This window comes from Chionomys nivalis, chromosome 1, assembly GCF_950005125.1.
Source record: "Chionomys nivalis chromosome 1, mChiNiv1.1, whole genome shotgun sequence".
NCBI classification, from domain to species: domain Eukaryota; kingdom Metazoa; phylum Chordata; class Mammalia; order Rodentia; family Cricetidae; genus Chionomys; species Chionomys nivalis.
The window spans coordinates 82890315-82903113 of NC_080086.1; the positions used below are offsets into that span (position 1 = coordinate 82890315).

The 12799-nt window shown below is 36.5% G+C and overlaps 1 gene segment (V, D, J or C); it reads right to left on the reverse strand.

Moving 5' to 3' along the window:
* Nucleotides 1-5643: 5643 nt before the first annotated feature.
* On the reverse strand, nucleotides 5644-6545 carry LOC130879052 (Ig kappa chain V-II region 26-10-like). The segment is given in 2 exon segments: nucleotides 5644-6086; nucleotides 6482-6545. Coding segments are annotated over 2 exon segments (492 nt in total).
* Nucleotides 6546-12799: the final 6254 nt, after the last annotated feature.

Here is a 12799-nt window from a genome sequence, read left to right on the forward strand (position 1 = left end):
GACTTATCACAATATTGCCATTAGATACTAAATTTATAATACAAAATAAATATTATTTAATATATCAATATAGCAACATATTTAAAAAATATTCATTTTATTCTTTATTTCCTACTAGTTGTGTTCACAGTTTGGTTCATAGCCTAAAAAGTAGTTCATTTAAAAATGAAAAAAACAACAACAAAATTTACAAAGCATGAAGCATGCTCCAGAATTCACCATACCATACTCTTCTATTCATTGCAGGTCTGTGACCAAAACACAAATTTGGGTTTATTCTGGCACCTGCCTAAGTAATATATCTAAACATACAAACCCATCCTGGAGTACTAGCTGCCATCCCACACATTGACAGGTCATGGTTGAGCAGTGGTGGACATTCAAAAGACACTTGCTAAGTATCTGTCTTAGTTAGGAATTCTATTGCTACAAAACTGACCAAAAATAAAGTTTAGGAAGTAAAGGGTTTATTTAGCTTATATTTAAAAGTTGCTGTTCATCACTGAAGTAAGTCAGAATGGGAACTCAAACAGGTCAGGGTTCTGAAAGCAGGAGATATCAGAGAAGCCATGGAGAGAAGCTGCTTACTCACTTGCTTTACCTCACCTGCTCATTCTGCTTTCTTACAGAACCCAGAACCACCAGTCCCAAGATGGCACTACCCCCATGGGCTGGACCCTCCCCCATTGGTCACTAATTGAGACAATGCCTTATAGCTGGATCTCTTGGAGGCATTTCCTCAACTAAGGCCCTTTCTCTAGCTTGTACAAGTTGAGACACTAAGGCAGCCAGTGCACATCAACCTTGGCACTCATTAGCCATCTGTCCCTGAGTCCAGTCTCTAATAGATAAGTTTCCAATATCTCTGACTCAGTGACCCCCTCCCAAAAAATGTGCAGCCATGAATATCTACTTGTTATGGTATCATGTGTTCATTGTCATAACTGGATCCTAACTTTGAACTGACATATTTGAATGATTAATCTGCAGTCTGGAAGGGTGGTATTAGAAAGGTCTTATTAGAGAATGATAGAAATGAGAACATGAGGTAAGAAATTAGGATGTGTATGATTTGAAAGTTGATGGCAAAAATAGTACATGACAAAAAGTTTAAGCAGGAGTAGGGCAAGGAATAGGGGAGTTGAGAGGATGTTGAGTAACCAAAAGTAGGAGTGTATAAAAAAAAGACTATGGAAACACAATGTTTTTTTACTATATTTTAAAAGGAGAATCAATTATAAATGAAGCACACTGCATGGTGGATAATGCTACTCTGGAAATTACAGATTAAAGATCCTAGTGTCATGTGTAGGAACCCTTATTATGACAGAGTCTCAAGACCACAAAACAATAAAGACTATTGTCAGTTTTCTTGCTTGCCTACAAAAATGAGGTAATAAATACTATTGATAAAGATACTATGTATTTTGTTTGCAGAACATAGAGAAATTGTTTTAAGCTTAAAGTCTCCTCATGACTGGTTAGTTTTCTCTTTTTCTTTTTTCCCCCTCTCACTCCAGTCCTGAGAGAGGGCAAGGTACCCTGCCCTGTGGGAAGTCCATGACCCTCCTCTACATCCAAACAGAATAGTATCCCAAAAAGCCAGTATATGCAGTCGAGACAAATCCCAGTGCCATTATCATTGGCTTCTTAGTCTGCCATCAATGTCAGCCATATTTAGAGGGTCCAGTTTGATCCCATGATCTTTCAGTCCCAGTCCAGCTGGATTTGGTAAGCTCCCATTAGTTCAGGCACACTGTCTCAGTGGGTGGACCAACACCTCTTGGTCCTAACTTCCTTGCTCATATTCTCTCTCTTGCTCATATTCTGCTCTTCAACTATACCTTGGGAGCTCAGTCCAGTTCTCCGTTGTGGGTCTCTGTCTCTATATCCATCCATCGCCGGACGAAGGTTCTATGGTGATATGCAAGATAGTCATCAGTCTGACTACAGGACAAGGCCAGTTCAGGCACTCTATCCTCCACTTCCCAGGATCCTAGCTGGGGTCATCCCCGTGGACTCTTGGGAACTTTTCCAGAGCCAAGCCTCTTGGCAACCCCAAAATGGCTCCCTCAATTAAGATCTCTCTTTCCTTGCTCCCATATCTGTCCTTCCTCCATCTCAACCATCCTACTCCCCTTCTCCTCCCTCTCTCCCCTTCTCCCCTCTCCCATCTACCCCCACCCCGATGCTCCCAACTTTTGCCTGGCAATCTTGTCTGCTTCTAATTTCCAGGAGGATCTATATATGTTTTTCTTTGGGTTCACCATATTACTTAGCTTTTCTAGGTTCACAAACTATAGGTTCAATGTCCTTTATTTACGGCTAGAATCTACTAATGATTGAGTATATACCATATTCATATTTTGGGTCTGGGTTATCTCACTCAGGATAGTGATTTCTACTTCCACCATTTGCATGTAAATTCAAGATGTCATTTTTTTTTCTACTGAGAAGTACTTTAAAGTGTATATGTGCCACACTTTCTTTATCCATTCTTCCATTGAGGGGCATCTAGGTTGTTTCCAGGTTCTGGCTATTGCAAATAATGATGCTATGAACATAGTTGAACAAATGCTTTTGTAGTATGATTGGGCATCTCTTGGGTATATTCCCAAGACTGGTATTGTTGGATCCTGGTAAGTTGACTCCCAATTTTCTGAGAAACCACCATACTGATTTCCGAAGTGTTTGCGCAAGTTTGCATTCCCACCAGCAACTGATGAGTGTTCCCCTTGCTCCATATCCTCTCCAGCATAAGCTATCATTGGTGTTTTTGATTTTAGCCATTCTGACAGGTGTAAGATGGTATCTCAAAGTTGTTTTGATTTGCATTTCCCTGATAGCTAAGGAAGTTGAACAAGACCTTAAGTATCTTTTGGCCATTTGAACTTCTTCTGTTGAGAATTTTCTGTTTAGCTCAGTACCCCATTTTTGATTGTGTTATTTAGAATTTTAATATCCAGTTTCTTGAGTTCTTTATATATTTTGGAGATCAGACCTTTGTCTGATGTAGAGTTGGTAAAGATCTTCTCCCATTCAGTAGGTTGCCTTTTTGTCTTAATGACTGTGTCCTTTGCTTTACAGAAGCTTCTCAGTTTCAGGAGGTCCATTTATTCATTGTTGCTCTTAATGTCTGTGCTACTGGGGTTATATATAGGAAGTGGTCTCCTGTCCCATGCATCATAGAAGAAAACTTTTCTAACCTAAAAAATGGCATTCCTATGAATGTATAAGGAGCTTACAGAACACCAAATAAACTGAACCAAAAAGGTCCCTTTGCCACATAACAATCAAATCTCTAAACATACAGAATAAAAAAGAATATTAAGAGCTGCAAATGACAAAGGCCAAATTACATAAAGGCAGACCTATCTAAATCATACCTGACTTCTCAATGGAAGCTCAGAAAGCTAGAAGATTCTGGATAGATGTTCTGTAGACACAAATATATCATAGATGCCAGCCCAGGCTACTATGCCCAGCATATTTTTCAATCACCATAGATGCTGGAAACAAGATATTACATAACAAAACCAAAATGAAACAATACCTGTTCATAAATCCAGACCTATAGAAAGTACTAGAAGAAAAATTCCAACCACAGGAAGTTAGCTACACCCACAAGACAGACAGCAATTGATGGAAGCAGATATAGAGATCCACAGCTAAGCACTAGGCATAGCTCCTGGAGTCCAATCATAGAGAGAAAAAAGTGATAATGTGAGTAAAGTGGTCAAGACCATGATGAAGAAACCCACAGAAACAGCTAACCTGGGCAAGTGGGAGTTCACTGACACCAGACTGACAACTAAGGGCCTATATGAGTGAAGTAGGCCCTCTGAATATGGATGACAGTTGTGGGGTTTGGGTAGTTTGTGGGGCCATTAGCAGTGAAACCAGGATTTATCCCTGATGCATGAATTTTTTTTTGAGCCAGTTCCCTGTGGAAGTACACCTTGCTTAGACCTCATAAAGGTGGGAGGGCTTTAGTCCTGCCTCAAATTATATGACAACTGACTCCCCATGGGAGGTCTCACTCTCTCTGGGGAGTGGATGGGAGTCAGATGGGAAAAGCAGAGTGAGCAGGGGGAGAGGAAAAAGAGGGAACTGGGATTGGTATGATATGTAAAATAAAGTTGTTTTAAAAAGAAAAAAGAAGAAAATTGAGTCAAAAAATTTATTGCAGATGAAAAAGTTTAAGAGTTTCAGTGTTATTGGGAAGAAGATAATTGGAAGTAAAATAAAAATATAAAATAATAATAATTTATGCTTTTAAATTTCCAAAATATATAATAAATTATAATAAAACAAAATAAAAATAAACAACAGTGGCCATATGGGGGAAATTATTAAATAAATATAAACTTATATTGCTGGCTTTATAGAAAGAGGAGAGAAAGGTGACCATACAGAAAAGATACTTAATGAAGTTCTATTTGAATATCCAGTTACTGCATTTCCAGAGACTCACAAATAAATTCAGTGCAAACTACCTGTTTAAAAGTTCAGGAGTATCGAGAGGGAGGGGGAATGGTGTGGGGGGTGGAGAAGAGGAGTGGGGATAGGGGGAGGGGAGTGGGGGAGGGGGCAATATTTGGGAGGAGGGGAGGGAAATGGGAAACGGGGAGCAGGTGGAAATATTAATTAAAAAAGAATAAAAAAAAAAGATGTAAGAGCTAGCTAGAAATATGCATAAGCTAATAGGCCAAGCAGTGTTTTAACTGAAAAAAAAAGTTCAGGTTGAAAATACATGGAGGAGAAGCAGAGAGAGAGGAAGAGCATAGATAATTAAATTATAATGAAGGGAGTCCTATTAGGCTGACTTTATTTCATAATAAGAATATAACTGTTAGGGGAAAACTGGGCATGTAATATAGCCAATGTTCTAACAATAAACAAGAGCAAAATGTTCCCTGCCCACAAAAATACAATTATCAAAAATACTTCAAAAATGAAAGGAAAAAAGACTTTCTAGAAACAAAAAAAGTAATTTAAACTGAAAATAGGTTTGCATTAACCTCACCAAATTTATCCAACTATAGAAGAAAAAATTAAAATTGTATCAATACGTAAAATACCAAGTCCAAAGAAATTGGAACAATGGTAGAAAAATATTTAAAACAACTAGAAAATACTAGCATGAATATCTACCCATCATTAACTGTGCATGTACTTGGAATAAAACATGGGGTCAAAATAGTAACAATGGTTGAATGGAGATAAAAATTACTATTTGTTCATTGGAAAAGAAACATTTCAAGAGTAAAATACAGTCTATACTTGGGGAGTCAATGAACATACTTTACACAAAGAGAAAACAAAGTAGAGTAGATTATAAAAATTATATTCACAAGATTGGAATTTAAGCCAAAAACATAAAATGTGACAAATGAAATAATTATACAGTAAAGAATACAGTTTAACAAAGAAATATGTCTGAGTTTTATGTCTGTTTTACTGAATAATTTTTTATGATGAAGGCAGACAAGAGCTATAGAATCAGAATTGGTTTTCACTCAGCTTTATTCCCATCATTCCTTACTGCTCAGAATATGCCTGCCCACCATTCTCCTAAGGTAATTTTATTGATATTGCAGCTGAAGAGAATGGAGATGCATGACCTAAGGCAGGTGCTCATGCTCAAAGGTCCTCAGCTGTAAGAAATAATCTGGAGTTCCTCAGCACCATTCTCTCACACAGATAAGTAACATGCTTGGCAGCTGGTCCACCCTTAAGCAAAGATGTTTTTGTTAGGGTCTGAATCACTGTGGGAGGAGTATAAGAACCTTGCATGCAGTAATATACTCCTAAATCCTCAGGTTCCACTTTGCTGATCTTGAGTGTGAAATCTGTGACTGACCCACTGCCACTGAACCTGTCTGAGACTCCAGAAAATCGGTTGGAAACTTTGTATATCAAGAGCTGTGGAGACTGACCTGGCTTTTGCAGGTACCATTCCAAATATGTGTTTCCATTACTGTGTACAATGCTCTTACTAGACCTGCAAGAAATGGAGGCTTGATCTCCAAGACTGACAGTCAGGGAGGCTGGAGTTTGAGTCATCACAATATCACCTCTGGAAACTGAAATAAAGACAGACAAGTACAAATTGAAGTACATACTTCATAAATATTATTTATGTTATCTTGATATATATTTAAAATAACAGGTTTATTTTACATACAATTCTTTATACACTAAATTTCTCTTATTGACAAACCAAATGAAATGAAAATCCAAAGACGCTTCAAGGCATGAAATATACCATTACATTATATCCGTGTTATAATCTTCATTATAAAACAAGTTCTCTTCTTTATGAAACCTCCCTCTAATAGATGTAAATGTTAGTGTACACATCTTGGAGGATAAGACCCCTCTGTCTTCTCATACATGGATAGAAAACATGTGATCAGCAGTTGGACCCAGAGGTAACCCTTCCTATCCATTCTCCCTTCTCCCTTCCCTCTGTCCTCACCAGGAATCCAGAACAACAGCAGTACCAACAGCACAATAGGCAACTTCATTTTGAGGAGGCAGTCTGTGGACACTGATCAGTCAGCCAAAGATCACAACTGAGTTTTTATCAAAGACTACCAAGGGTGGGTCCTCCCTAGGGAGCGATATGCAAAGGGCCTGGTTAGTGTTACAGTATATAGATAGAAGGAGGAGTGGTTCTCATGATTGCAAAAATCATATAATGTACTTTCTGTCTCAGGGGTGACAACTATAAAACAAAAGGTGATGGTTCATAGGAAATAACATGCTGAAAATTTTCAATCTGTATGATACTAGAAACTAAACGCTCTATTACAGAAACACTAGAAGGAGTGAAAATAAAGACATGAATGCAGTCATTTCTATGAGCTGAATAACTATGCTTTTGCTTCTCTTTCACTAATTTTACAGATAAGTAACTATCTTTTATGAATGTTAAATGTAGAACTTGGAGTTGTTTTTCCTGTGGTTTAAGAATTTGTCAATGTAGTAGCACAAAATTAAATAAATATACTAGGAAACATTTTAAATATATACCATGAAATTGTAAAAGTAATGGATATTAAAAATAATTGTCATAGGAAATATAGATTGAGGAACCTTAGAATGGAAGCATGGATTCTTGGTGTTTGTGGATAATAATATTTCACAGGTGAATTTGAACTAATTAGTTAAATATAAATAATACAGGACACATTCCTCACCTACCATGTTAGCTCATGGAAACCTCAAGTTGTTTTCCTTGATGACTGAAATATTTATTTCTTGAGCAATCTCACCAGTTTTCTCAGTGAACTGATTTTAGAACCATATTTTGGGAATAGAAAATTTTCTCCAGGTATTGATAGATATTAAAAATACTTGCTCTTCTTCGAGGCGTTCTGAGTTTAATAGATAGCACTTACGCCAAACTGTTCACTATTGCCTTTAAATCCAGCTCCAGGGGACCATACACATCCTTCTGATCTATGTGCTTATGTGCTTACATAAAAAGAAAGACATAAAATATACACAAAATATTTAAAAGAAAAATCTTTCTCCCAGATAGAAATCTAATATTTATGGGCAAAGACAAGAGTTAAGGGAATATTTTATGCCTCAGAAATGGAATATGGAATTCAGGATAGCTTGTTATTACAGTCTGATAAAACTCCTTATCCAGGTTGTTTAGTCAGTCTGGCACAAGCAAGGAACATCTGGGAAGAGGGAACATCAATTGAGAAAAGCTTCCAACTGATTGACCCCTAGACAACTCTATGGGGTATTGTCTTGATTAGTGATGAATATGAAAATGTTCAACCCAGTGTCACCCCTGGCAGGTGGTCCCAGGTGATATAAGAAGTCAGGCTAAGTAAAACATGAGGATTAACCCAATATGCACCATTGCTCCATGTCCTCTCCTTCAGTTCCTGCCTCCTCATTTGTGACTGGCTTGACTTCCTGTTCTTCATGATGGACTGTATTGTCAACTATAAACTGGGCTTTCTTTTCCCCAAGCTGCTTTAAGTCACAGTGTTTATCACAATAGAAAATCATGTAGGGCAGTCCTCCAGACTTATCACATGTCTCCTACAACCAACTAGTAGAAATGGCTTCTTAAGATAAATGTTCTCTTAGAAGACTAGGAAAGAGTAAACAGGAGAAGTTTTATAATTTCTCCATAGTGAGTCTTAGGAAAACTCTTCCATTCATCATTTTTCCCTATAAGAAAACTAAATTCTGTTAAATTCTTGCTAACTTTGAATCTATCATAGTCATAGAACTCTGTATAATGTAGCCACAAGAAAGGAGTCCATGTTCACAGAAGACTCCATCTAGGTGAACAAAAACTAGATCCACACTTTCAATGCCTCAAGGTTTTCTGTGAATGTGTCTCCCAGTCGCCTGGGTATTCACTTGTCATAGTCACTAGGAACTATAATGGTGGGTCAGATCTACTCAGTAGAGTTAGTCAGTTGGTGTACCCTCACTAAATGTGTAAAACATGTTAATTCCTTGATATTAAAATTCATGCTAGCCATTTCAAAAAGAAGAGAACTTGACAATTTTGTTTAACTTCAAATGACTTAGAAGCACAGTTACTGGATTTCAATGATGGCACCAGATAATACAAAAAATAGTATGGCTGGGTGGTAGTGCATGCCTTTAATCGCAGCACTTGGGAAACAGAGGCAGGCAGATATCTGTGAGTTCAAGGCCAGCCTGGTCTAGTTGCAGGACAAGCTCCACAGCCACAAAGAAACCTTGTAAAAATAAATAAATAAATAAATAAATGTAACTCTAGTAAGTATTGAAAAATTTAGTACTGAGTACAAATTAATTTAAACAAAAGGAAACCAGTCTATAGCATTTTAAGTGTGAAAAATAAAAAAATTATATCTTCAAATATATATGTTTAACACCTTGGTTTACTGTGTAAATCATGAGTTTTGTTCTCATATAATACGTTAAAATATTAAAAGTATCAGTAAACAAATATATAACATTTCTGTCCCACATGTTTTGTGTGTTTTAGTTTTAGTTTGATTTTCTTGAGACAATGAGACACAGGCTGTCATCAAACTAATAATCTCCCTGTCTCCACTTCCCAGAGCTAGCAATCCCGGCATTTGCCACTTTTTTTTCAGTGATTTCCCTACTTGGATTATTTCTCCATTTCTAAATAGCCTTCCATTTTCCTTAGACATTTAGCTGAAATTGATGGTCAATGTCAATTAACAAGTTACCTCTTTGCCCTAGTGTGAGATTTACCTAAATTAATTTTATAGATGGCCAACTAAGTGTAGAGAATTTAGGAGATTCACTGAATGATACACAGCTTTTGATCCTCGGGGAAAAGGCACGGTCTCAGAAGCATTGCTCATAGAGTTCCTAGTGCACTGCAACAATAGACTATATGAATCAACATAATTTAACTCTTGAACTTATTTTTTCACTCTACTCAATGTACTGGGTGTAATTTTAACAAAATGAAGCATACCAATTTAAATCTACAAATTATGTTCAAAAATCAGTGGACAGAAAGAACCCTTGGGTGAATGGGAAGGTTTATTTTCAAGGTACAATATGGCTCTTGTATTCCATGTTCAACAAATATATACAGTGAAATTTCAAACACAAATTAAAAGAATAAATATCTCATACACTATAATAGAAAGCATTCATGCTGCATGTACCTCTTTTATGAAGATGTAAAATATATTTGCAATTTCAAAAGTTCTTTCAAATGAATTTTCATAAATGAATTTTGAAACTTATAAGACAATTTCTTTTCATTATGAATTTGATTTTTTTTAATTCTAGACTCTCATATGACATGAATTCTTCGGGAGACTATATTTTGATAATATTTTATGTAACAATATGGAAAAATTTATTATTTGTAATGTCATAATTACAACAGAGACCTGTTTTCCCAATACACAGACTACAAGTCATCAAATAGGGATGAATATGTGAATAGGGAAATAGAAATTAACTTTCATGCTCCTGGTACTAAACAAATATCAATCATAATAGAGTGGGCATGAATGTAAATGTTATAATTCTGCTGACCTTCTCAATAACCTGGGTATCCTGTACCTTTTTTAGACAAACTCTGCCCACCCCAATCGCCCCTCTTCCCATCTTCTCTCCTACTATCTCTCTTTGTCCACCATTCTTCTCCCTTCCTCCTCCTCCTCCTCCTTCTCAGGTCAAATAAAATATAATGTTATTTTAGCTTTCCTATGTTCTTGAAACTTGTTTTGTGTCTTTTTTATTACAATTGATGGCTGTTAGAAGAGTAAAAATCAGTTTTCTTTAAGAATTTTTCCCTGTCAGGTTGGCCTCTAAACCATGTGTACATGAGCAAGATAAACTGGCCTCAAGGGCTTATTAGAAAAAGAGTAGTTGAAGTATGAAGAGGGTGGTGGTGAATCTGAAAAGAATTATAGGGAGGAAAGGAGTGAATATGATAAAAAGTTCATTGTAGCATGCATGAAATTCCTAAAGAGGTACTTTTCAAATTACATTAATGTAATTTAATATATGAAACAAGGATCCAGCCATGGTGGCAAATGCCTTTAATAAGTACTAAGGATGCAGAGGTATGCGTATCTCTGAGAACAAGGCCATGCAGTACTACTGAGTTTCAGGACAGCCAGGGCTGCAAAAAGAAACCCTGTGTGTGTGTGTGTGTGTGTGCTTGTGCATGTGCATGTGCATGTGTGTGTATTCAATAAAATTTTATATATGTATACATATATATATAGTTTTTTGAGAAATATATATTTCTCATATACACACATATATTCTCAAAAAACTATATATTTTAATATGGTTTAAATATATTTCTCAAAAAACTATATATATATATTATTTTATGTATATATATATATATATATATATATATATATATATATATAAATGAAAGATGAGTCATCAGTTAATGGCACTGTCACAATGTCTATTCTTTCAGTAGATGTAGAATCAGTTCTTAGTACTGACATTGGCACGCAATCACCTGTAAATCCATTTCCTGGGGATTTGATGCCCTTTTGGGTCTTAATGTGTCCATTTGGGGGAAAGTTTTATGGAGGGAATGTGTATTTTGTGGTTTTTAGATGTTGCATAACTTTGTTTATTTTGAGACTAATTTCTGGTAATAAGAATATTGTGCAGGTATAGAGCAGAACCCACACTTTCTGGTACCAAGGAAGAAAAACGAGGAATTGGGCATCATCCTGCCATCTTAGGAGACTTCAAGGTGAAACTGTATCCCTCAGAGCTCCATTCCCTTCACTATCTAACTACTAAAAGGAATAACTCCTAATATCGATCAGTATTGCGGTGCTTGTGTTCAAGACATAATATCATATCTCACACATCTCACGCAGTAATACCACATTTCAGAAATATTAAAATATCCTTGCAATGCATTCTTTGACTCATATACAGACATTATTATGGTATGCATTCTTAGATCTTTTAACCAAAGTTAATACTACAGGTGTTAATTAAAAGAATAAAGCCAATAAAAATAAAATTAAAGAAAAAAAGCATATTGTGCATTTGTGTATCTTATTGATTTCCTCAAAAACCATGATATTTATTTCATTGACTCTCTGTATTGTTTTCTTTGTTTCTATTTCATTGATTTCAGCCCTCCATATATACTCTATAAATCAGTATGGCAGTATGAGCATATGAGCAAAGATGTCAAGACCATGATGGGTCTGCCCACAGAAACAGCTTATCTGAGCTAATGGGACCTGGCTGGAAAGAGAAGAATCCAGCATAAGACCAAACTAGGGCCTCTGAATGTGCATGACTTTAATAGATTTCAAGCTATAGACAAAATAATCATTAAAACTAAAATGTAAAAGGCTTGTCAGTGGCAGCCCAGCCTCTTACTTCTGCTTCCCTGGAGTTTATGTTATGACTTGTTAACTGTGGTAGGATATTTATCACAATGTAGATAGTAATAATTTGCAATATCTTCAGACTCCAGGCTTCTAAATGTGAGAGATTAATCTGTCCCAGACATGCTGCCACAGAACCTTGATGGGACCCTATCTTCCAAGTTGGATGCCGCAGAGATCAGGAGCTTAGGAGCTTTCCCTGATTTCTGCTGGAACCAGCTTAAATAATCAATAATGCCCTGGCTTTTCCTGCAAGTGGTGATGACTCTGTCTTCCAGAGATACAATCAGGGAGGATGAAGACTGGATCATGTGAATGTCACCTCTGACACCTAGGAGTGGAGACATAATAAATTCCCACATAGTTAATCACTACCAAAAATACATGGTGTATTCATATAACATATATTTCAAAGTCACACATCTCACACCTGTGTCTTTGCCTTGGTCATTCAGGCTTTTGCTTGTCATCAGAAGAATCAAGATCTATTCAGTCTTCAGTTTCCTTGTACTAGAGACTGAGATTCTCAAAGGCATTTTTAAAAAGAGGGTGAAAGACAGTGTTACAGCCTGAACCTGACCCTGCTGATTTTCTAGCATCTGAACTTGAATGATGGGTTTGAACAAATATCCAGGATTAAAGCAGCTTCTTCAGGATACATGACACCCTCCCCATGGAAGAACCATACAGCAGCTTTTGATTAATTAGTAACACTGCTAGTTCTCTGTCTCTTCCCTCTGTTTCTGCTGATATGTACCAACTGTATCATCTAATACATTTATCAAATGTATCATTTGATCTGTTTGATCATTGTGTCTTAGAAGACAGTTCTGACTTCTCACATGACAGCCAAGTATCTGGAGGAAGCTTCACCCAGAACACCTCAGTGGTTGATA